General features: G+C 41.3%; 1 protein-coding gene across 1 annotated transcript in view; it reads left to right on the top strand.

The window, feature by feature from the left end:
* The first annotated feature begins 2,809 nt into the window (after positions 1-2,809).
* The window catches only part of LOC306648408 (alpha-ketoglutarate-dependent dioxygenase FTO-like), a 156,826-nt gene continuing 138,064 nt past the window's right edge, over positions 2,810-21,571 (top strand). Inside the window, exon 1 of the mRNA XM_079118539.1 lies at positions 2,810-2,961. Within this exon, the coding sequence (XP_078974665.1) occupies positions 2,843-2,961 (119 nt within the window). The 5' untranslated portion in view covers positions 2,810-2,842. The remainder of the gene's footprint in view (positions 2,962-21,571) is intronic.

Genomic DNA, 21,571 nt, shown 5'->3' with positions numbered 1-21,571 from the left:
GCCCCTGAAGGAGGGGAGGTGTGATTTTTATCTCCCATTTACCAGACTTTCATTATATCATGCTTACAGACACAGTGTCAGCACATAAATGTTAAACATCACTGGTCTGAAGGAGGCTCCCAATGTCTTCCCCCCGGTGCTGGGGGAATCGGCGAGCTTTGCGGTAGTGGTTCTGTCAGTGTAATATGACATGAAGCATTCTCAGTAATGACAGACACTGAATGAGTGACAGGAACTCTGACCGCAAGGAATGGGTTCAATTACCAGAGATGGGAGGTTACCTGAGATAAAACCAAAGGGCCCAATTGTGCTTCTTTTGACCCCTTGACTCCCCGATCCAGAGCAGCAAAGCCAAATGGCTGATTAACCAGCCCCTAACCTTCTTTTTCAGTGATTAAACTTGTTTGGAGCACATAACTCTCTCTTAGTTTATCTACTTTATGAATTTATCATTTATGTAGTAGGGAGTTCTCAAAAGGTCTTCCCCTGTTCTTTGTTTTTGCAGTACTTATTTTTCAGGTTCCTTCTTTATTTATAGATTTGACAAATGTTTATTAAAAACTGTTAGGTAGACAAGAGGAATACAGTGGTGCACTAAACAGACCCTATCCTTTGCCCTGTGAAACTTCCCTTTCTTAAATACTTCCTCTCCTTCCTCATGGGGACCTTTCGGGGTGTATGGATAAAACTTTAAATGATGCAAAGGGCATGGAGGTAACAAATGACTTTAGAAAACATTTTAATAGATGCGGAGAGGAAATAATTTATTTCCATCGTGTTTTTGGAGCTATGGATGTGTATTTTAATTCTATTTTATACATTTTGGTAAAACAATATATGCACAGAGATAGTGATGCACTATATGATGCTCCTTCCAACTTTAACTGCATGAAACAGGGCGTCTCAGGCAAGGAGAAATGCTGTTGTTAGAATACTCATTGATAGCCAACCTCTCTGGAATTAGACATCTTTTGGTTCAGAGGTCACAAATTGGCAGTTGCCTAAGGTCTCTTAGGTCCATTGGTGTTTCTTGTTTGGCCCCACATAGTATTTAAAAACATTTTTTGGACACAGGTTTACAGCATTTACAAAATCAGGAGTTTCTGTATTTAACCCCTGCCCCCATAGATTCTTGATTATTTTGAAACTTGGAATCTGGCACTGCTAAGCCAGCTTTTCTAAACGGTGGAGTGGGCTGGAACTGCGAGCGGCTGCCATTGTGGACAGAGCACGTGCGCTCTGGTAACCTTCGCTGAGCCCATTCATGGTGTCCGCATGGCCCTAGTGGGTGTTTTTGAATTTGCAGGCCCTGGATGCAGAGTTGCAGGTACAGGAATTGCCTGGAGAAGTGGAGCATTTCTCTCTGGATGGAAGACTGACACAGTTGTTGCCGTGGGAGCTGACTGCATGTCCAACTGGGTACCTCTGCTCAGTCTCGTAAATGTAATAGTGTATTAAGAGGCAAAGGTCAACATCCTTTCCTCGCTGGTGTTAGTCAGGCTATCTTGGATCCTACACAACAAAGATACTATTTCCTACCTTATCTGTGTCAGGTACAGTTTCAAATTTGAAGCAACAAAACCAAATTCTGGTAAATTTAAACAAAATAGGACTTTATTAAAGGATACTGGATAACTCAAACTATCAAAGGAAAAGAGAATTATCTGGACTAAGAAGACTCAAGAAACCATCGTACTTCAAGGGGTAGGTGGTAGCAACTAAAGAAATAGATGAGTAGCCTCCAGTCCTCCCCACCCCCCACATCTTTGCCATTCCTCTCAAGGGTCTCAAGTCCAAGACAGGAGAATCGAGGTGGTCTGGCCCACCTTGTTGATAGGGATGCCTTGGTGGAGAGTCTCCCAAGACTACAAATGATAAGGGAAAAGACTTTCCCAAGAGGGAGTCTGGGTGCTCTTGCCCGGAGACCAGGTATGGATGTAGGCAACAGAAAGAACAATATTCACCATACTTCTTCTCTAGGTGGTCATGACAATATTAATTACACATTGTAAGACACTATAGAGGAGTATAGTAGTATTTCATGTTACGGTAAGAACCAATTATGAGTGCAAGAAAGTAAGCAGATACTGGCATCAATTAGATAAGGTATTAAGGGGACCAGAGCCCATAAAGTGACAGTTCCATTCCTTTTAGCCATTGCCTTGGTTGTAAAATCTCCAAAGAATCCACACTGATTTTAAAGTAAAAAATAATGACTATAAAAATCTTAAGATGTGTGTTGAGATATACTACTCCTTGTGATTTTTTGTGCTCATTTCTTTCTTTGCATGATCTTGATTTGCAATAAGCAAAGAAAATGAATGGACTCTCCTCCCCGGAAAAAAAAAAAAAAAATCACTGGCATGGGTAGAAATTGAAAGTAATGATTCCAGTAGGAGAGGCAGTGCAGAAAACCTCAGCTGGATGGCCAGAATCAGAGAGTAAAAGTCAGAGGCTGCTCTTTTTTAAAAGGCAAAACAAACAACTCCCAGCGAAGTGTACGTGAAAATCATTTCTAATAATAGCTCATGGTAGGCAATTCCCAGGGGAAAAAAAAAATCATTGGTGTGCTGAGAAAATCAGAGTGAGAATGCACAGTGTCTTGATGTGTTACTTAAGGCGATGGAGCTTTGGAGTTTACCTATGTGCCATGTACATTGATTAAATACGAAATATATGCCGGCCATTTTGGGCCATCATTTACCGTATTGATTTGTTAGCAGGGGAACTGTAATAAAAAAAGCCATTGATTTACTGTCCTTATTTGCTTATGGGCTTTTTTTTTTTCATTATTAATTTTTCACTTTTTCTTTCTCTTTTTTGGATCATTTCTTCTAGACAAATGCCGTGCTTCGGGAAGTTAAAAGAGAGGGGCCCCGTGGAACAAAGGAATGAACTCCTGACTGCGGTCCTTGCCCCGCTCACCACACGCCAGAACCTGAGGAGGGAGTGGCATGCCAGGTTAGTCCTGTAATGAAATGGGATTTGTTGTCCCTGACAAACAAGAGCTATATTTGGCTCAGCCCTTCCTTACCACTGGTCTTGTCCCTCTCATTTTGAGGGGTGGTAAAAAATAAGCAAGTTTAAGACAATTGCAGCTAAAGTTAGTTCTCCTGCCCACGCTAACCTACATTAATTGTAATAATCCATGACACCGTCGGTGTGTGTATGTGATTTCTCCCTGGGTAACTTACGTTTAGCATACATGTTTGCATCTTGAGCATAATGTATATAAGTACCTGATGCTGAAAAGCTCTTTTTACCCAGCAGCCTAGAAGGCCTGCATTGCTCTTTAATCAGGGCGGATGTCTGGGAAATCCACATAATGCTCTTCTGTCACTGGAGGCAGGGCAGATTGTTTGAAAGTAGTCTATTTTTCTACCCCATTTTTAGAATCGACCAAGATAGGAATTACTTCTGCTCCTACCTAGTTTCTTTCTAGAGTTGCCTGTGGTTAGAAAGCTGTACTGGTGGAAAGCTTCTACGAATCATCAGGGTTTTTTTTTTTTTTTTAAGATAATTGATACATGGAAGGTTGGAACTAATACCTTCGAATGTTAGGATTCTCCTATTACATCCATAGTTTGTAAAAATTAAAGAATTATCATCTGTCTGTAATTAAGAGGGAGAGGAATTGGGAAGATTATACTGCATTTAGTCTCAGAGTCTTATTTGATACATAAAAATTCTATGTGCCTGGAGTCAAGAACATTTATTGATGGCCATCATATTCTCCAAGTGACTTCATGTAACAGCATTTATAATAATTGATAGCTTCACTGCTAATAATTATCATAAAAATAGATTGTCTGAACAAGACTGAAGAGATGAGCATTTTCCAAGAGAGGAGACAGTATGAACTATTGATTCCCATTGGATATCAGAAAGCTACTCTTTTTCAAATAGTAATTCTCTCTAGATTTGGACTTGCATGTAAATAATAATTTAAAAATTCATAATGATATTCCCCTTTTTCTTGTGTGGCCATAGCAAATGATGGAGAATTTCAACTTCAATGATGTCTGAATAAGTTCCAATTCAACTTTCCATAATCTTAAACTTTTTTTGTATTACAATTTTAGTATTATATTCATTCAGATCCTCATGTTTTGTTAAATAAAGGTGAATCAGCATGGCGACATGGAAGAGGCTCCTCCTGTTTGATGTTTCCTGTCTTCTTCCTGGGATTCTTATTAAATGAGAAAAGAAGGGAGAAAGACTAGGTGTAGTCTTTCTCCCACACACCCCATTCCCCTAAAGACAGCACAGTCCAGAGAGAGCAAATGGTGAGAAATGCTGGCCCGTTTTAAGAGCATTAGGTTTGTTAACAATAATTTCCTAATACACCAAACCATCAGACAACGTGGCCAAAATGGCCTATTTGAAAGGAGTCTGGTTTCAAGCATTTCTGGCCCTTACTGCTAACAATTTAATCAGGAGCTGGAGCCAGTGTTGAAGTTGATGTAGTCTAGCATCTGAAACAAATTCTTAAGTCCTTTGTGGCAGGGGTGGAGGAGGGAAGAACTTAGCCGCTGACACTTCGCAGGCTCCCTGAACACCAAACACCTGAAAGACAGTTTCAAGAGGGCGATGTCTCCAGCGTGCAGAAGGCCAAGTGTCCTCGGAGTATTGAATAACCGCGGTCCTCCCCAGCCCTTCTCCACCCCCATGTGATGTTTCCCATGCTGGTGCCTATCTAAAAGGCTCATCCATATGATCTGTGTAAACAGACAGTCACCATATCCCTCTCTTCCCCTCATCAAAGCGTCCCCTGGCCGTCTGGAGTCAGGCTCTGCCTTGAGTAGCCATCCAGCGTGTGGTGAAAGTTATAAAACATCACGGCAGCGCTTACCCAGCCGTCTGTGCTTCAAAGATTGGCCTATTGTGTACTTGGAATTACATGAGGAAAAATGTGCTTTGACAGAAAATAATTAGCACTCACCAAAGGCCAGGCAATAGGTTACAGCATTTTACTTTCATCAAAGCTATCAGGGGATCAGTTAGATTAGATAATAGAAATTTTTTCCTCTGAAAGTTACATACAGATGACTCTAATTATCTTATATTGCACGTTAGAGAATGCATTATGAACTGTACAGCTCCAAGAAATTTAGGTCAACCGAGACTCCACAGCTGGCAATAACTTGAGTGTAAGTCTATTGTAATAAACCTTCTTGTCGGCAGGTTCATTTATGATCATGATATCAGACAGAATATTTTCAGTGCAACTTGGAACTCGGTCCCAAAATATCTTTCTAGGCCAGGAGCCCAGCCATGTTGGGACTCGCTGCAGTCTTTAAACCAAAAGCATATGTGCCTGTAATTAGCTTCTGAGGAAAGTGTCAATTCATGGACTCGGGGTAACCGAGTTTGTCACAGTGTCACACAACCCTGCGATTCTAGAGGCACATCTGAGTGCTGTGGGTTTCCTTCCCCAAACTCGGTAATCCCATAAACAGCCCTCTCCAAATAGGCTTATTAGGGCTGTCTATTCACTTCCCCAGAGTTGAATGATCCAAAGTACGTCAGAAGACGCCGTGTGAATGCAGGGTAAGTGTTAACAGAAGTGGTACAGAATTTCTGAAGATTTGGCTTTGTTTATACAGTCCACTCTGCCTGATGGACAGCTTGTTATAGCTTTTAAAGAACTGGGCAAGCCCTCTGATCTGACCCCTTCTTGACCTCCGCAGCCCAAAGGTCAGTCTGCAGCTAATAAACTCTGAGGTTCTTAGGGTCTACTGTAGACGAAGGCAGAAAAAGAGCAGCTGCAAGGACTGGCTATCCCAGGATAGGCTGCTTTAGGGTCACTCTCTGATAATGAAAATGATTACCAAATTATGGAAGTTTAACCGCAATAGTGAGAGAGAGGAGGGTGGAGCCCAGCGTATTAGGTTTGATAAATGAACTGTGAAGAGGCCCATCTGGCTCTCAACATCTTTTCTCCCCCTCTTTCCCTACCAAGGGGAAACATTTTAAAATAACAGCAGTACATATAGACTCAATGACCCATGCAAGGAGCTGGAATGGATTAAGATTTAATGGTGACAGTGGAAGGAATTATCATTTGAAAGGTGCACCAAAGAAAAGGTACAGTTCAGCATCCATGCCCGAGTTGTTTTTCTAAAAAAATATAAAAATCAATGCCTTTGTTTATTTTATACACATCCCCAACATCTTGCCTAGACTGCTGGAAATTTTGAGGCCATTGTTTATCATGAGATAATTATTCGTGGTCAGCTTCAGGGAATAAAAAAAATGGGTCCTTTGCCTTGAACATGTCAGAGTGAGAATCAGGCATTCCATTTCTGCCTGCTTGCTCAGTTTCAAAGGTGTAGGTTAATCAAGTGTTAGAGAAAATGCTTTACAAAAAAAATCTGTGTCCCTATCTGTGTCTGACTGTTGTGCATGTTTCCATACTGGATCTAGGTCTGGCTCATGAACAGTTTTTCTTCCTACTCTGAGTTGGCAGTTTTTCTGTAAAAACAAGAAGAATGCATAATGTTCATTGAGTGGATTGTTTGTTCCTTTCTTTATTCCTCTTTCAAAGAAAATCACAGTGATGATAATTAGTGCCAACAGTGGCTAGGTCACTAAAAGCTATATGTCTACTTACTGTCAATTGATACTGGCAATCTGCTTAAAACTGCCCCCAGTTTCCCATGAACATGGCGTATCCTGGTTTCAGATCAGTGACACTGGAGACCAGGAAACTCTGCTTTCCTGCAGAGACAATTGGCACAAGCCATGACTCTACTTTCTGAAATGAGGATGGTTTTATTCAGTAAACATCTTTTGCTGTGCGTGTTATAGAGTGCCAAGCAGCCAATTTAAGGGTTATCTGAGGACGAGAATGTCCAAAGTTCCTAGAAAGAGGTGGCGGAGGCAGTGGAAAGGAAATTGGTGGAGCCATCCTCACCACAACAGAGGACAAGTTGCTCGAACCCATTCAGGAAAGTATTTAATTGTGGATGTCTTCGTAGCCTCGAATTGTTGTATTGAAAACCCATTACACTGACATACATCGTGTATATAATACAAGTCTCACCCAGACTGTAATTATATAAAATATAGAAATGAAAGTGCTTCTAAATGTTACTCGGAACTTAACATATTTTTCATCTTGGGGTTTGTTTTGGTTACGTGTGTGGGGATTAGAGCGAATAGCAAGCTGGGTGAAGGATAATACAGAGAGATGGAGCCCTGGGAGAAGTAACTGTGCTTTTTAACTAGAAAGCGGTGACTCTAAAATTTTGCTACATAAAGGTGCAAAAAAAAAAAAAGTCAAAGGTCAAGTCATTTAGGATTTGTTTAAATTGAGATGTAATTCATGTAGCACAAAATTTCATACAACATAAATTTATTTATTTTAAAGTGTATGATTGCTTTTTTCATTGTCTGTACAGGATAGTGCAGTCATTACCACTGTCTAATTTCAGAGTATTTCCATTACCCAAAATGAAACCCCATATTGTGAACATCTACTCTCAATGTTCCCTAATCTCCATAGGCCTTGCAAACATTAATCTGCTTTCTATCTCTATAGATTTGCCTATTTTGATTGTTTTTTAATAAATAGAATCATATACCATTGTGGCCTTTTGTATCTGATGTCTTTCACTAGCATAATGATTCCAGGGTTCATCCATGTCTTAGTGTGTAAATATTTCACCTCCTTTTTACTACTGAATAATGTTCTGTTTTATTAATATGCCCACGTTTTATTTATGCAGTTATCAGTTGATGGGTATTTGGGTTGTTTCCACTTTGGGGCTATTATAAAGAATGCTCTTATGAATATTCATGTGCAGGTTTTTGAATGACATGTTTTCAGCTCTTTTGGGCTTCACATAGTCGTTTTCTGTTGTTATAATGAATACTAAAGGCTGGGTACTTTATAAAGAAGAGAGGTTTATTTAGCTACAGATCTGGAGGTTGAAGGACATGGTGCTGCATCAGATTGGCTTTTGTGAATGACTTCATGGTGAATAGCATTCCAATGTGGGGAGCACAAGCAAGAGGGAGAGGTCATGTCAAGACAGGAAAGCAGAGGGCAGGAAGGGGCCAGTCTACTCTTTTATAACAGCTTTCAAGAGAGAACTCAAATTCCATGAGAACCACCTTAATCCTTCCTGAGAGGGCTTCTAGTGACACAACAGCCTCCCCTTAGGCTCCCCCTCTAATGGTCCCACCATCTCACAACATCTCCTCACTGGGCACCAGACTTGCAACACATGAACCCAAGGACAAGCCACATCTAAATCATAGCAGGTATATACCTAGAGTAGAATTGCTGGGTCACATGGTAACACTGCATCTATCTTTGAGGAACTGCCAGCCTGTTTGCCGTATTGGCTACACCGTTTGCACATTCCCACCATCACGCACAAAGCCTCCCATTTTTCCATGTCCTCATCCACACCTGCTATCATCATTCTTTTTATTATTATCATGGACATCCTAGTGGTACCTCGTCATGGTTTTGATTTTGCATTTCCCTTATGACTAATGACATAGAGCATCTTTCAATATGCTTACTGAAGACCATTGTTTTTTAGTAGGATGTAGTTAAACCATGGCCCAGTTACTCAACTCTCTTGCCAGTGGTAAACGCTAAGGAACTTGTATGGATGTTTGACTTGTTTAAGGGGTGGGGTTACAACGGAGCTGTCATTAACTTCCGGCTATGCTCATTTCACCATGGCCATGAACAGATCTTGCCCTTTGTGTTTTCACATGTAGCCCAGCTTATTCGTTTCCAGAGATTCCCTACTTATTTCTTCTGCTATTCTCTTACATTTGTTTCATTACAGTGTCTCTGAACATGGCAACCCTGGAAAGAACATGACCTAAGTGGAAATTGTCCCATTTATAGCTCCTCAGCTTTTAGGCTCCACCTGAACTACTGTATTCCCATAGTAGGCAACTTTGTACAGGTTCAAGGAGCCTTACAATGGCTTAAACAGTTTAAAATATTTATGACAGTTGCTTAGAAAAGCTTTTGGAACTGCTTACTTCCAGTTAAAAGTAATTCTCCAAGACTTAGGTGACTTTATAGATATATTGTCATCATTTGGGGTTTCATTAGCTCAAAACACTGCCATTTTCTTTTTTTCCTGGACAAGTCAAACAACCATCTTCCTTAACCATCTTCCCATTCTCCATGACCCCAGCCATTGCCACTTACCCCCATGAGGGATCACTCTGGACATCTTTGTTAAGACTCCAAAATCTGGTTTGTTAGAACCTAGAACTTGTCACAGGATTTGAATAGGATTTACTTTTCTAAGCTAAGGCAGCGTCAGGCCTTGGGCACGTAAACTACTTGTACAGAGCAGCTTGGGTTCTAAGACTAGCCCCATTCGGGTCTTCTCCCTGGTAACTGGTTTCTCCTCTTTGGTCTCTGGCAGTCCTCGATTATACTCAAAACTGACAATCAGTGCAGTCCAGTTTTAGCAATGACTTATTTTGTAATTGCTTATCATGTGCAAGTAGTTGTGCTAGACGTTGTGGGAAGTATCAGGAAGATTACGAGGAATATGACAGTCTCTCAACTCTGAACTAACTTATGGTTCAAGCTGTGGGTAGGGCAGTCGATAAGAACACAGTGGCTAGCACACACACTTTGATTCTTCTGTGTGTGAAGCACTGTGTGAAACTGCAAGTGACTTAGCGGTGTGCTCTGCTTTAAGGGACCTGTATTTTGTTAGAAGTTTATGAAAGGAGACACTCACAATTTACTATGTGTGTACTTGATTCTGTGATTATATTTTTGTCCCTCCTCCAGAATGTAAGCTTCATGAGGGCAGGGCATTTGTCTGTTCTTTCATTGCTATAAAACCCGTACCCTAGGTTTTGTGACATCATGCTGTGTCCTCCATTAGAATCATGCCCTATATGGCCAAGGGACGGTGCCACCTTGTTCACCGTGTATCCTGGCACCTAGAAGAGTGCTTGGCACTGAGAGTGATTGAACCAACTGGCAGAATTAAATGACTTTAACCTTAATCTATTCTTGTATTTCTAATTATGCTATATTCTGTATTTTTCGTAATCATGAAGAAGATCGTTTTTTATTTTTTCCCTAACCTTGCAGGGGTGGAAACCTTGGCAACTGGAAGTAAGGGTAGATCTCATATTGGAAGTAAGTACTGGCCATTCATCTAACTTGCCAGAGGCAGAACCTTGAAGTTGGAAGGAGGGATCACCATCCGCAGCATATGGTGTTTAAGGCCCAAGACAATGACCCAGGCTCTCGTTGCAGCCCAAGGAGGAAGGATGCTTTTGTGCACAGGCCGACTCAGGGACACTTGAGGAGAGAATGCCATGGGTCTAGGCTGCGACCAGAGCAAAAAGATGGTCTCGTCCCTTATCTGCTCATTCTTGATTCCCTGCCCTTCCTGGAAGTGACATAAAACTTAGGGGAGAAGAGGAAAAACTGGGGTAGGGTGGGGTCATCAGGGCCTCTCTAGGGGCAAGCCTTGGAAAGAGGGAGCAAAACTGAGGCGAATGTGGCCTCAAGCCTGTATTTCACCTGCTCCAGGCAGCTGCTTTTTCCTGGCTTCCTGCTGAGGTCCTGATGTGGCTGTAATGATATCAGTGCAGCCATGAGCATTAGCTTTAGTGACTTGGCATTTGGGCCAGAGCTTGTTTTCTGCTCTAGGGAGTTATGGTCACAACAGAATGGAGACACTGGCCCTGAGGACGGGCTCTGGGATGATGAGGCTGATGCAGTTATCTGCTGCGACAACCTGTGACTGTGTCACCTGACCGTGTCGGCTGCCGTCATTTGTGCTTGAAAGAGGGGCTATTTTTTCTGGCAGAGTCAGCTGGGCACTAGAAGTTGTGGCATCTGTAGTTAGCCACTATCCTTTGCAGCCAGCTGAATTTGTTTGCAGTATTAGGACTGGGAACAAACGACAGGGATTTGAGGGAGAAGCGGGGAAGCGCTGGCCTGCTAATTGCTATCGATGTCTTTCTTTTTAATGCTGCTGTCTCTTCTCCTTTAATAATTACAGTCTCTGCTTTCTGCTGCCCTTAGCAGAAGAATGTCCTTTGTGTCTCTGAACCAGATTACTCTATAAAACCCGATAACTCCATAAAACCTCCTCATAAATGTGTAGGAATTGAAACATTGTATAAATTTAGAGCAAGGATTAAATGAGTCTAGAGATAGGGTTACCTCTTTTCCAAGATACAGCAAACTTATCTTGAGGAGGCAAGTGTTGTTAACGTTATTACCATTGTTACTGTCATCATTTGAACAGTTTTATGGAGGACAAAAGCCAATTGACTTCTGTGCATCTTATTTATAAAATCAACACGTGGGCTTCAGCGCGAGCTCGGCTTCTGGCGGGTTTCTGACTGTCATCAGTCTGGCTGTTATGGGCAGTGCGGCTTAAATGTTTTGAGGGAGACATTGACTCATGCATTTGTTTATTCAACAAACATTCGTTAAGTGGTTCTGGAACTACAGCAGTGAACAAAACCAATGGAAATTCTTCTCCCGTGACCTTGTATTCTACTGGGATGACAGGCAAGGACTGCTTTCCTCAGGGAACCCTGCATATTAACAATGCTCAGCAGGACCAAAATAAAGTCATTTGGTTGGGATAAAAATAGAAAAGTTTCCTTTCTGCTCTTCCTCGTAAAGTGATCACTTGGAATAAACCTTGCACCTCTAGTTGGGGTGGGTCATGCATATGAGGTCTTCATGAGATAGCAGTTTTACATGAGGGAAAATCCTGGGGAATCCACTTTAATTTTCTGATTATGTGTACCCTGGTTCCCAGCTACTTCTCCAAGACGTGTGTCATTTAAGAAGGACTTAAATTCAGACCACGTTATCCTGATAAATCTCTCTTAAGAGAGAACTGGAGAAGCCTCGTGGGTGCTGGGGACCAATGTGCTCATATACTGAAGCACTTCATACATGGGTGTGGTGCTTGCTGTGAGTGATCTGTCCGTTGTGTGTTGGTTCAGCAAATATTATTGGCTGCCTGCCTGGTACTAGACCCTGTCCTTGGCCCTGAGGCTATAGAGCTGAGTAACACTTGATTGGGGAAATGTATTATACAATATAGAATAACAAACACTATGGAGAGATTGAGTCATGCTTCCATAGAAACCCATGTCCAGGAAAGGAGGAGGCAAGTTCTTCTTAAGTGTTCTTTTGTGGACTCATTTTGTGCCAGCCACCAGGAGGGCTACATGTGTTGGCTACAAGTGGGTAGGTAGTTCCTTGTCTCCAAGAGTGAGTGAGAAGCAAGAGAATCTATATGATGATGGGTTATTGGATAAATTTTGTGCTACCTTCTCTCCAGGGGATGTGGGCATTTCCTAGTACCATGTTCTCTGGTACCCAAACATGCTTCCCACTTTTTATTTGGATACATCTCTCTCTATAAAGAAGTAATTTCCAACGCATGCTTTTTAAAGTTCAATGTTGATGGGAAAAAGTTTTCTTCCAGAGTAAATTTCATTAACGTGGCATAGTGGTTGGTTGACTCTGAGTCAGGTTGCCTTGGATCCACTTCTGTAACTCCAGGCAAGTTTCAATTACAGATTGTAACTAGACAAGTTACTTAACTCCTCTAAGCCTCAATTTTCTCATTTGTATTTTGCCTAGGGGATGGTAATACAGAACCTATTTCATAGGGTTGATTAAGCAATTTCATGTAAAACACCTAGAGGGAGTACCTGAAACATACTAGGTGTTCAATTAAAGTCACATATTATCATCATCTTGATAGCAAAACAAAAAAGTCAAGAATAAACCCAGCTTCCCTATCCAAAACTGGCCTCTCCTTTGATATGCCAGCATATAAATCCCAGCCCCATGGTAGATGCCTAGTACTGGTAGGAAGGACTCTAAACAGGGTTTTCCTGAACTGGGACCAAAGTTGGGTCCTGTCACCAGCTGGCTCTAGGAATCTGGGCATGTTACAGACACTTTAGGCCTTAGCAGCTTCATCCAAAAAAGCAGTGACTTAGGTGGGTTCACACCTATAATCCCAGCTACCCAGGAGTCAGATGCAGGAGATCACAAATTTGAGGCCAACCTGGGCAACTTAGTGAGACCCTGTCTCAAAAAAATAAAAATGGTCTGGAAAGTAGCTCCGTGGTAGAGCACTTGCCTAGTAAGTGCAAGACCCTAAAGCCCGGGTTCAGTCTGAAGACAGAGGCATCTTCTAGCTCTGACAAGGTGTGGCTCCCTGAGTTAGAGCCCAGAGAACAGCTGAAGGTAGGTGTGCCAGGCAGTTGTAAGTCTTCCTGTGAAGGGAAGAGGGAGGCATAGACATGCAGAATCACGTGCCCCAGGCGAAGGTTAGAATGAAGTGGAGGCGGAATTGAAGCCAGGATGGCCCAGCTCAGACCACATCTGCTGTGCAGCTGCTATGAGGCAGGAACAAAGCTTTGCCAACCTCTCCTAGGGTTCCATAAGCGCTGTGACTCCAGCCTCATGATACCGGACTTAGAGATCTCCCGGGCTCCTCCCAGAGTGGAGAGAAACCTGTGCATATCTGTAAATATTTATTTCCTCTGGTACCTAAATATGTTTCACACTTTTTAGTTGTGGGTTGCATCTCTCTCTATAAGGAAGGAGTTTCTAGCTGATGCTATATAAATCTCCCTACCATAAATCTTTCAAAGGGAAGTTATTATCTTTATAGCTATATCATTTCTTTATATTGGTTACAATCTTTTAGAAGGTGGGAGAGTAGAAGCAAAGAAGAGAACATCAAAGTTTAGCCTCCAAGAATCTGTAAATCCTCCCAGTCAAGTAATCTTTGGGCTGTGTTAGTCAAGGCCAATTTGAGTAGGTGCCCTTAAGGTGAAAGGGTAGCCATTTATCTACTCCATCATGGGTTAATACCAGCTGTACAGTATGTTTATATCTAGAAAACAATTTACTTCACATGAAGACTAGCAATTTTATCCTATCTCAGGGGTGTCCCCAGTGTATTTTACAAATTTACTCTGTAATGTATATTCTAGGTTATAGATAAAAGTTTAGCTCTGACTTTCTGTTGATGGAGTAAAGGGGGACAAGGGGGAAGAACAGCTCTGTTGGCCTGTAGGGGACACTGTTGTATCATTTATCAGAATTTTCTAGTATCTTGTCCCAGGACAAAAACAACAACAACAAAAAACCCAAGCAAACAAATCAGAAAACAAAGTATAGGTCAGTCACCTTTAAATCGCTCATTAAAATTATCTGAATGGTTCCAATGTGTTTAGAATATTCTCTCTTTTTGAGTATTGGTCTTGTTTTTTAGTGTCTAGGCATCAGTTTGTTTCCAACATGGGAGTGATTGACATGGCCATTTTGATTTGCTTTCTCTCCATAATCTCCAGTGGACAGGGTGCTCAGGAGGTCACTTTTTAATTTAATAAACCTTTAGGTTTTATTGATCATTGTAATTTGTTAGTAAGATATGCCCATGTTCACTTGAAAGGGTTCAGTTCTGAGATATTTTAAATACTATAAATCTCGAAAAGGCCTTTTGGAAGTTCTTCTTCTTTTTATCCATATCTTTTTCCTCACTGAAACAGGTGCTTTTTACTGAGAAAATGAAGTTATGTCTACACTGAAGGCTTCTCTAGAGCCTGGTCTGAACTCCAGGAACCATACATACTGCTGGATGCTCCTATGGTTCTTGATAGGCCTTGCTTCTTTTTCCAGACTATCGACAGCTTCTGTATCCATCCAGGTGCCTATGATCTTGCCAGCAAAATCTCTACCTCTCTGCCCAGCTCTGGCCTCTTCTCCACCAGAATATGGCCCTGCACGGTGATTGTAATTAACTCTGGGGAAGCACAGGTTCTGCTAAGTCCGTGTGCACAGTAATGACATTGTTAGCTTGCTTCATTTCCAGTTTCACCATCAATTATACCATGTGTTTCATCCAGTTGGTGCTACCCTCCCAGTGTTGATTATAACCTACAAGACTGTTACAGTTAATTTTATGGCAAGCATATTGTCTCTTCAAGGCTCCGGAGCAGCTCATAAATTATCTTGAAGGTAAAATGTAACTTGGGGAACTAGTTATGAAAATTCCATCCATCTCGCTTAGGAGCTGCAGCTGCTACTGTCAGCTGCCTCGCTGCTGCATTGTGAAGGAATTATGGTGGGTCAAGTTTAAGAGGGTAGACCCAGGCTGTCACCGAGGAGAGAGGCTGTCCTGGCCCTGTCAGACAAGTACCTTCTGCCAATCCCTGGTGGTTTCACTTTGCAGGCAGAAGAGGCAGGCTGCGCAGGTGGATGGTCCCCAAGCTGTCTGTATTCATTACTTTACAGAAACTTGTTGTAGGTAGGCAGGTCCAGAGACCTTTCCTCTTCTCTGTTGTCATAATGTTAGGCATCATCTCCAAAGTGCGAGAGAGATAACTCTATAACTAACTCTGGGCTTGGTTCAGGAGAACAGGGAGCGAGAGGTGGACTCTCCCAATGGTAGAACCTCCTGGCAGCCCTTTTCTGGCTTCCCAGGCCTTTCTATCTTGCAAAAGCCCTTGGCTTGAATGAGCATTTTATTTGTGGTTGTTATTTTTCATATAATCTGATAAAGTGAGATTTCTCTGTGAACGAGTGTACTCTAAAATTGCCTACTAAATAAATTAGCAGGTTATCTTATTGGAATAATAAACACACTCCTTTTCTGTTTCCTCACACGAAGTAAAAGCTTTACATTTCAGCCCTCAGGGCTTTAGCATTATTATTTTTAATGACGGAACACAAGTCTTTCATTTAGCTTGTTTGTATAGTTACTGTAAATGATCTTTCTGCTGTTGGTTCTTCATTTGAAATTCTGCATGGTATGCCAGCTTTAAAAGCTTTGAGGGGGCCTCTGAGAATTGGGAGCTGTACTAAGCCCAGCATCTTCTAGCAGCATTGAAAACAGGCTGTGGCAGAAAAGTCAGAGAGGGTGTGTTAAGAAAGTATGCCTGTGTGCATAAACCCAGGAGTGAGTTTGAGCAAAGCAGACACTAACAGCACAGGCTTGGGCGGCAGGTCCAGGACTCTGCATCATAAAATAAAAAGCCATTCCCCTGCCATGCTGGAGATCTTTCCCTGTGTGTTTCAGAGCACTTTGATTGTCCTTGTACGTCACCAGCTTTTGTACCAAGGGTGCCTAAAACTGCAACACCTGGGTAAATAAGAGAATGAGGCCTGGTGTTGAGCGGTGAGCAGGACACGTGGAATGGTGAAATTGTACCCAAAAAGGCACCGATGTTTCCAAAGGAAATGTTCTTCTGAGCTCTTGCTGATGCCTGCATGAGAGTTGGATATTCGTGTTTGCTAATGAATGCTAGTGAATTCAGACTAGGAGTTGCAAACTCAGATGTCTACAGGACCTAGCAATAACTGAAATGAAAGAAGCCACAGAGGAGGGACTGGGGTGAACCAGGAGTTGACATCTAGTCTGAAGTGGGCGGCTGCCTCCCCTCTCACTAGGAGGCCAGATTCATGTTACCAGGCCATCCACATTTTTAAGAGAAGTGGAAAGTTCAGACTGTGCGTGCTTTTGAAGTCTCCCAGCTATTTAGGTGTTAGCAACAAATTCAAATATTGTAACTGTTATTCGGGCTGATCCAAAACACGTCTGTAGGCCAGATGTTATAGGTAGAACTTTTGTGTGTTTGTTGGGGGGGTGGGTACCAGGGATTGAACTCAGGGCACTAAGCCACTGAGCCACGTCCCCAGCCCTATTTTGATTTATTTAGAGACAGGGTCTCATTGAGTTACTTAGCGCTGAGGCTGACTTTGAACTCGCGATCCTCCTGTCTCAGCCTCCTGAGCTGCTGGGATAGATAGAACTTTGATATAAAATGAAAAACCTTTTCAACCTTCTCACACTCCTCAAGGATAAGGGCAGTGGCCCTGGCCAGGAGACCAGGCCACAATCTGGGTACTGCCTCTGTGGCCTTGTCACTTGGTTCTGGCCTGGAGGAGATACTTAGGTATATGATCATTGGTGTTGTTATCATTTTTGCCTTGCACTTGGCTGTGTCTCATCTTACCTTTTCCAGAGAAAGCATACGAGGGTTTTTGAGAAAGTGAATGAGATGTTTGTGGTGCTCATTGTCACCAAGAAGGTGTCTGCAAATTTGTTGGCCATTTTGGACCCGATGAAGGCTTTGATTCTCAGAAAGTACGGCCAGGACTTCTTTGCCAGTGAGCCACCATGTCTCCCATTAAAGCCTGGAACTCCTGCCTGGTCCCTTGGAAGCCAGAAGTGCTTTCAGGGCATGAGTGAAACTAGCACCAAGATGTCATGGGGTCCACATGATCTTAGCTCACTGCTACAGACTGATGGCCACATAGCAGAGTGGTTTGGGAAGTCATTAAATCCATGTGGGTTTGATCTTCTGGAGAAGAGGAAAACATAAAAACAACTGCTTTCCTTTAATAAAGAGAACAGGCTATGTCTAAACCTTGGCTGCCACTAAAGTCAGCTGTTACTCGTCCATGGTTACATTTCATTGTAAATATTTCATAGGGTTATTAGAATGGAGCCAGGTTGACATCACAGCCCCAACTATACCAAAGGAACCATTTCATTAAAGTAAGCCAACATTTTCAAAGAAAAATGAATTTCTGTGGCAGAGCTAGCATAAGGTCGGTAAACCCTCTGGACGAAATGTCTGTGTTGATGTTTGTGATCTCTGCATTTATGGATTTGCAGTTCGTGCAAAAAAAAATCCCAAAGAGACTTTATTTTGGTATTTTGGTTAAACAAGACTAGCTTGTGAAATAGTCTGTATATTGAAATCCACCCTAACCCGCCGTCTTGGCAGCCTTTTGGATGAATAATATCTTTTCCAAAATGTGTGTATTTGAAAAAGAAGGAAGAAGAAAATTAAGTGGCAAACTGTGTCTCTGGGTTGCCATAAACTTGACAGGATCCTAGAAGCAGGAAGCAAAGACTGACAGTTTGTTCATTCTTTGAGCAAATTACAGAGCTGTATATTTATTTATTAATGCACGATGGAAGGTTAGAGTGAAGAGCAAAGTGTTTACCCTAACTACTCTCTACTTTTCCTTTCCACCCCCAACCCTCCCTCTTTGGAGTAAAAGTTTATTTAAGCATGCTTTTCTTTTATGTCACACTAAGTATGTATGAGGTTTTAGAGGCATGTGGCAGGGGGAAAAAATGAAAAGATACTCACATTTTGTAAAAAACTTAATCCATGCTCACAGATGGTCCTGTTCAGGTGCTATTTTAATTATGAGGTAAAAAACAGCCCCACACAGTAGGAAGTCGTCTTAATAAATGGAGGGGAGCTTTTGTCTTCAAGTGTCAAAATCCTTGTTAACTGAGAAATTTAAATACTTTGTCATAGGGGAGAGTCTCAAAATGACCAAATGTTTGGAAAAGGCAAAATGATAGACTCTTTGAAAGATCCAGTGTGTGCACTAGGAATGTTTTACAAGTATGTAGCTTTGGGCTTCCTTAGAATTGGTGATTTCAGTGATGGCTTTTCCAGTGGTCCATGTCTGTCATAAGATATGTTCATGGAATCAGAGGGAAAATAAACAGAACATATTACAAATACATTTTAAAAATTTTAATCCCAAATGGAAGTATTTCTTTACTGTTCTTAAACTCAGAGGGCCACTTTGCCCTTCAAGTGCCCAGAAGAAATAATAATAATTCATGTGATATGGTAACTTACAGCTTGCATTAATAACACACAAATAGAACAGTCTTCTTATTAAATATTAGTAATATATTATAATAATGTTTTACTGTCTTTCCCTTAGCGGGGAATTATGAGGACCTCATGTTAGGACCGCAGTGTCCTGACATAGTTAATTATCCATGGATAATGGCTTTCAGCCATTGCTGTCCTGAGCAACACAGCTTTACTGTTGAGGGCTTATTAAGTGTTTGCAGACTCAGGTGCAGTGCACCTAGGCACTTTGCTACAGAAGCAAACAGCTGTGTTTTCCTTACCATATTATACATCACGTAGAGCGTCTCATTTCTTAGATCCAGGCTAATGATGCAAGTGCAAACCTTTATGTCCTGTTCTATATTGTGATAATATATTTGCTGTAGGGATGTTAGCTTGTTTTTCATAAGTGATTAATCTTTTCTTATGCCAAATAGATCACATGAAAATGGGTTAACACAGGGGTCAAAATATATTTAAACCCATCTGCAGAGATTGGATGAGAACATTGGATAGAGTGTTATTTTTTTTCTTTCACAAAGGCCTCACCCTGTCTCCAAGCTACCCACCAAGACAGTGCTCACATTACTAGAAACTTAGACCACGAAGAAGAAACAGTTTTTTGTTTGTTTGGCACCAAGGATTGAACCCAGGGGCACTCAACCACTGAGCCACATCCCCAGGCCTTTTCATGTTTTATTTTGAGTCAGGGTCTTGATAAGTTGCTTAGGGCCTCACTAAGAGGGAATTATTTCCAATCCTTGGTGTTGAGGCAGGGTTCAGACCTGAATATGTGCTAAGCAAAGTTAAGTCAGTGACAGTCATCCATGTTCCGTTCCTTGACAAGGCCATTATCCACATAGATGATGTGATGGTAGGTTCAGTGGAATCTAAACTGTCTTCCAATTCATGCATAGGTCGGCTCTTCTGAAATTACAAGTCTAGTGCCAGTGCCTAGCTCAGTCTCCTGAATGTAGCACACGCACTGATATTGGCGCATAAGATGATTTTATAATACACCCATGAATACTTTTCATTTTAAAAGTTAGATACTTTGCTTTTTTGGTTGTGAAATATTTGAAATTTACTCTTAGCACTTTTGAAATATTCAGTATATTATTACTAACTATGGTCACCCTGCTATGCAGTAGATCTTAAAACTTATTTTCTCCTATGAAACATATTTTACTTTTGATTAGAAAAGCATGATCAGCATATTGAATCCATGGTTCTCAAATACTTCTGTTGAATATAAGACTAAAATCAGTCTTTAAGTGGTTTCTTTTAAAGTTGATTTGAAAAACAATGCTAAAAGTGTTATAATGTAGATGGTTATATGACTAAAAGTCATGATGTTAGCTTACATCATCAAAATGTAGGAAATGCTGGCCTTACAAACTAGAGGGATCCAGAAGCATGTGCCTCAATCATAATTATGCTCTTGATGATGACGAAGATGATCATGATCATTATGTTAACATAGTAGCAGCTGGCTTTTACTGTAAACCAAGGACTATTCTCAGTGTTTTATCTATATTTCCTTATTTTCTTCTCATATCAAACCTAGTGATATATTGTTTTTGTTGCCGTTTTACAGTTAAGGTAACTAAGACCCCAAAAGGTTAAGGAGTCACCCAGGATTACACAACTAACAAGCCAGGATCTGAGCCCAGAGAGCCATCAGGTTCTAATACCATTTTTTTTTTTTTTTGGTACCAGGGATTGAACTTAGGGGCACTTGACCACTGAGCCATATTCCTAACCCTATTTTGTATTTTTATTTAGAGACAGGGTCTCATTAAGCTGCTTAGGGCTTCGCTAATTTGCTGAGGCTGGCTTTGAACTTGCAATCCTCCTGCCTCAGCTTCTTGAGCCACTGCGATTACAGATGTGCACCACGGCTCCTGGCTCTGATATCTTTTTAATCGCATTATTTTTCTGAATCTTAATGATTAGGAAATAATATCTGCTGTCTGTTCTCTGAAAAGTAAAGGAGAAACATGAAAACGTGCAGCACTGCATATAATAATGCTATAATCATCCATGTTTTGTGAGGCTCCAACCTAAACTGCTGACTGGGCCCTGCTGTGGTTGTATTCTGAGCCCTTGGCTTCCTTAGTTAGCATCCTGCATGTATTCTAGAGCAGATGCCTTAGCACTTAAAACTTTTTGAGTGAGAGAGAGGGGGGCATTTAAAAAACCTTATTTTTTGATTTACTGTCATCACGCCCTCTGTGCATTATTAGGGGATAAGTAGCACCTTTCCTACTATACAAGGATCTGTGTTGCACAAAAAAGTTTTTGACAACTTTCAGTATTTCCACAATTTGATATCCTAATTCTTTTCCCTATTCACTTGAAATAAATGCAAACAATGTCTAATCTGGTGGGAAACTTAAAGTGAAACTCTCTAGCTAATAGCATGGTGATATTCTCCCAAAGAAAAGTCAGAGTTAACCTGTGAGAGTTAATCCTGACAGTTAAGAAATGTACTGAAATGAATAGAAGAATACAGCCCATGGGACTAAAACACAGCTGGGAATTTAGGTCTCCTAGGTCCCAGAGCAAGACCTAATGCACACATAGAAGTTCTTCTGTGACTTTTCATTTAGTTTGATATAAAGACCCAGGAAAATGCTCCAACAGGCAATACTGTCTTTCACATCTGATATTTTTCTGAGCCAAAGTGTGTCGTTTCCTTCAGTAGTATTTATGACTAGTTACATTGCTCAAGAAAACCTGACTTGGGTGAGGTAGTAAGGTCTGAAGAAATAGGTAATTGGGGCACTTAAATACACTGTCCAATGAATATTTCCAAGTCACCCTCTCCATGGCCCCAGAGTCATTATGAGCAATTACTCAAGAACTGTGAGATACTCAAAGAGGAAAATTGCAG

Source organism: Sciurus vulgaris, assembly GCF_902686455.1.
Source record: "Sciurus vulgaris genome assembly, chromosome: 17".
Taxonomy (NCBI): domain Eukaryota; kingdom Metazoa; phylum Chordata; class Mammalia; order Rodentia; family Sciuridae; genus Sciurus; species Sciurus vulgaris.
This window is presented reverse-complemented; position numbering and strand designations above follow the sequence as displayed.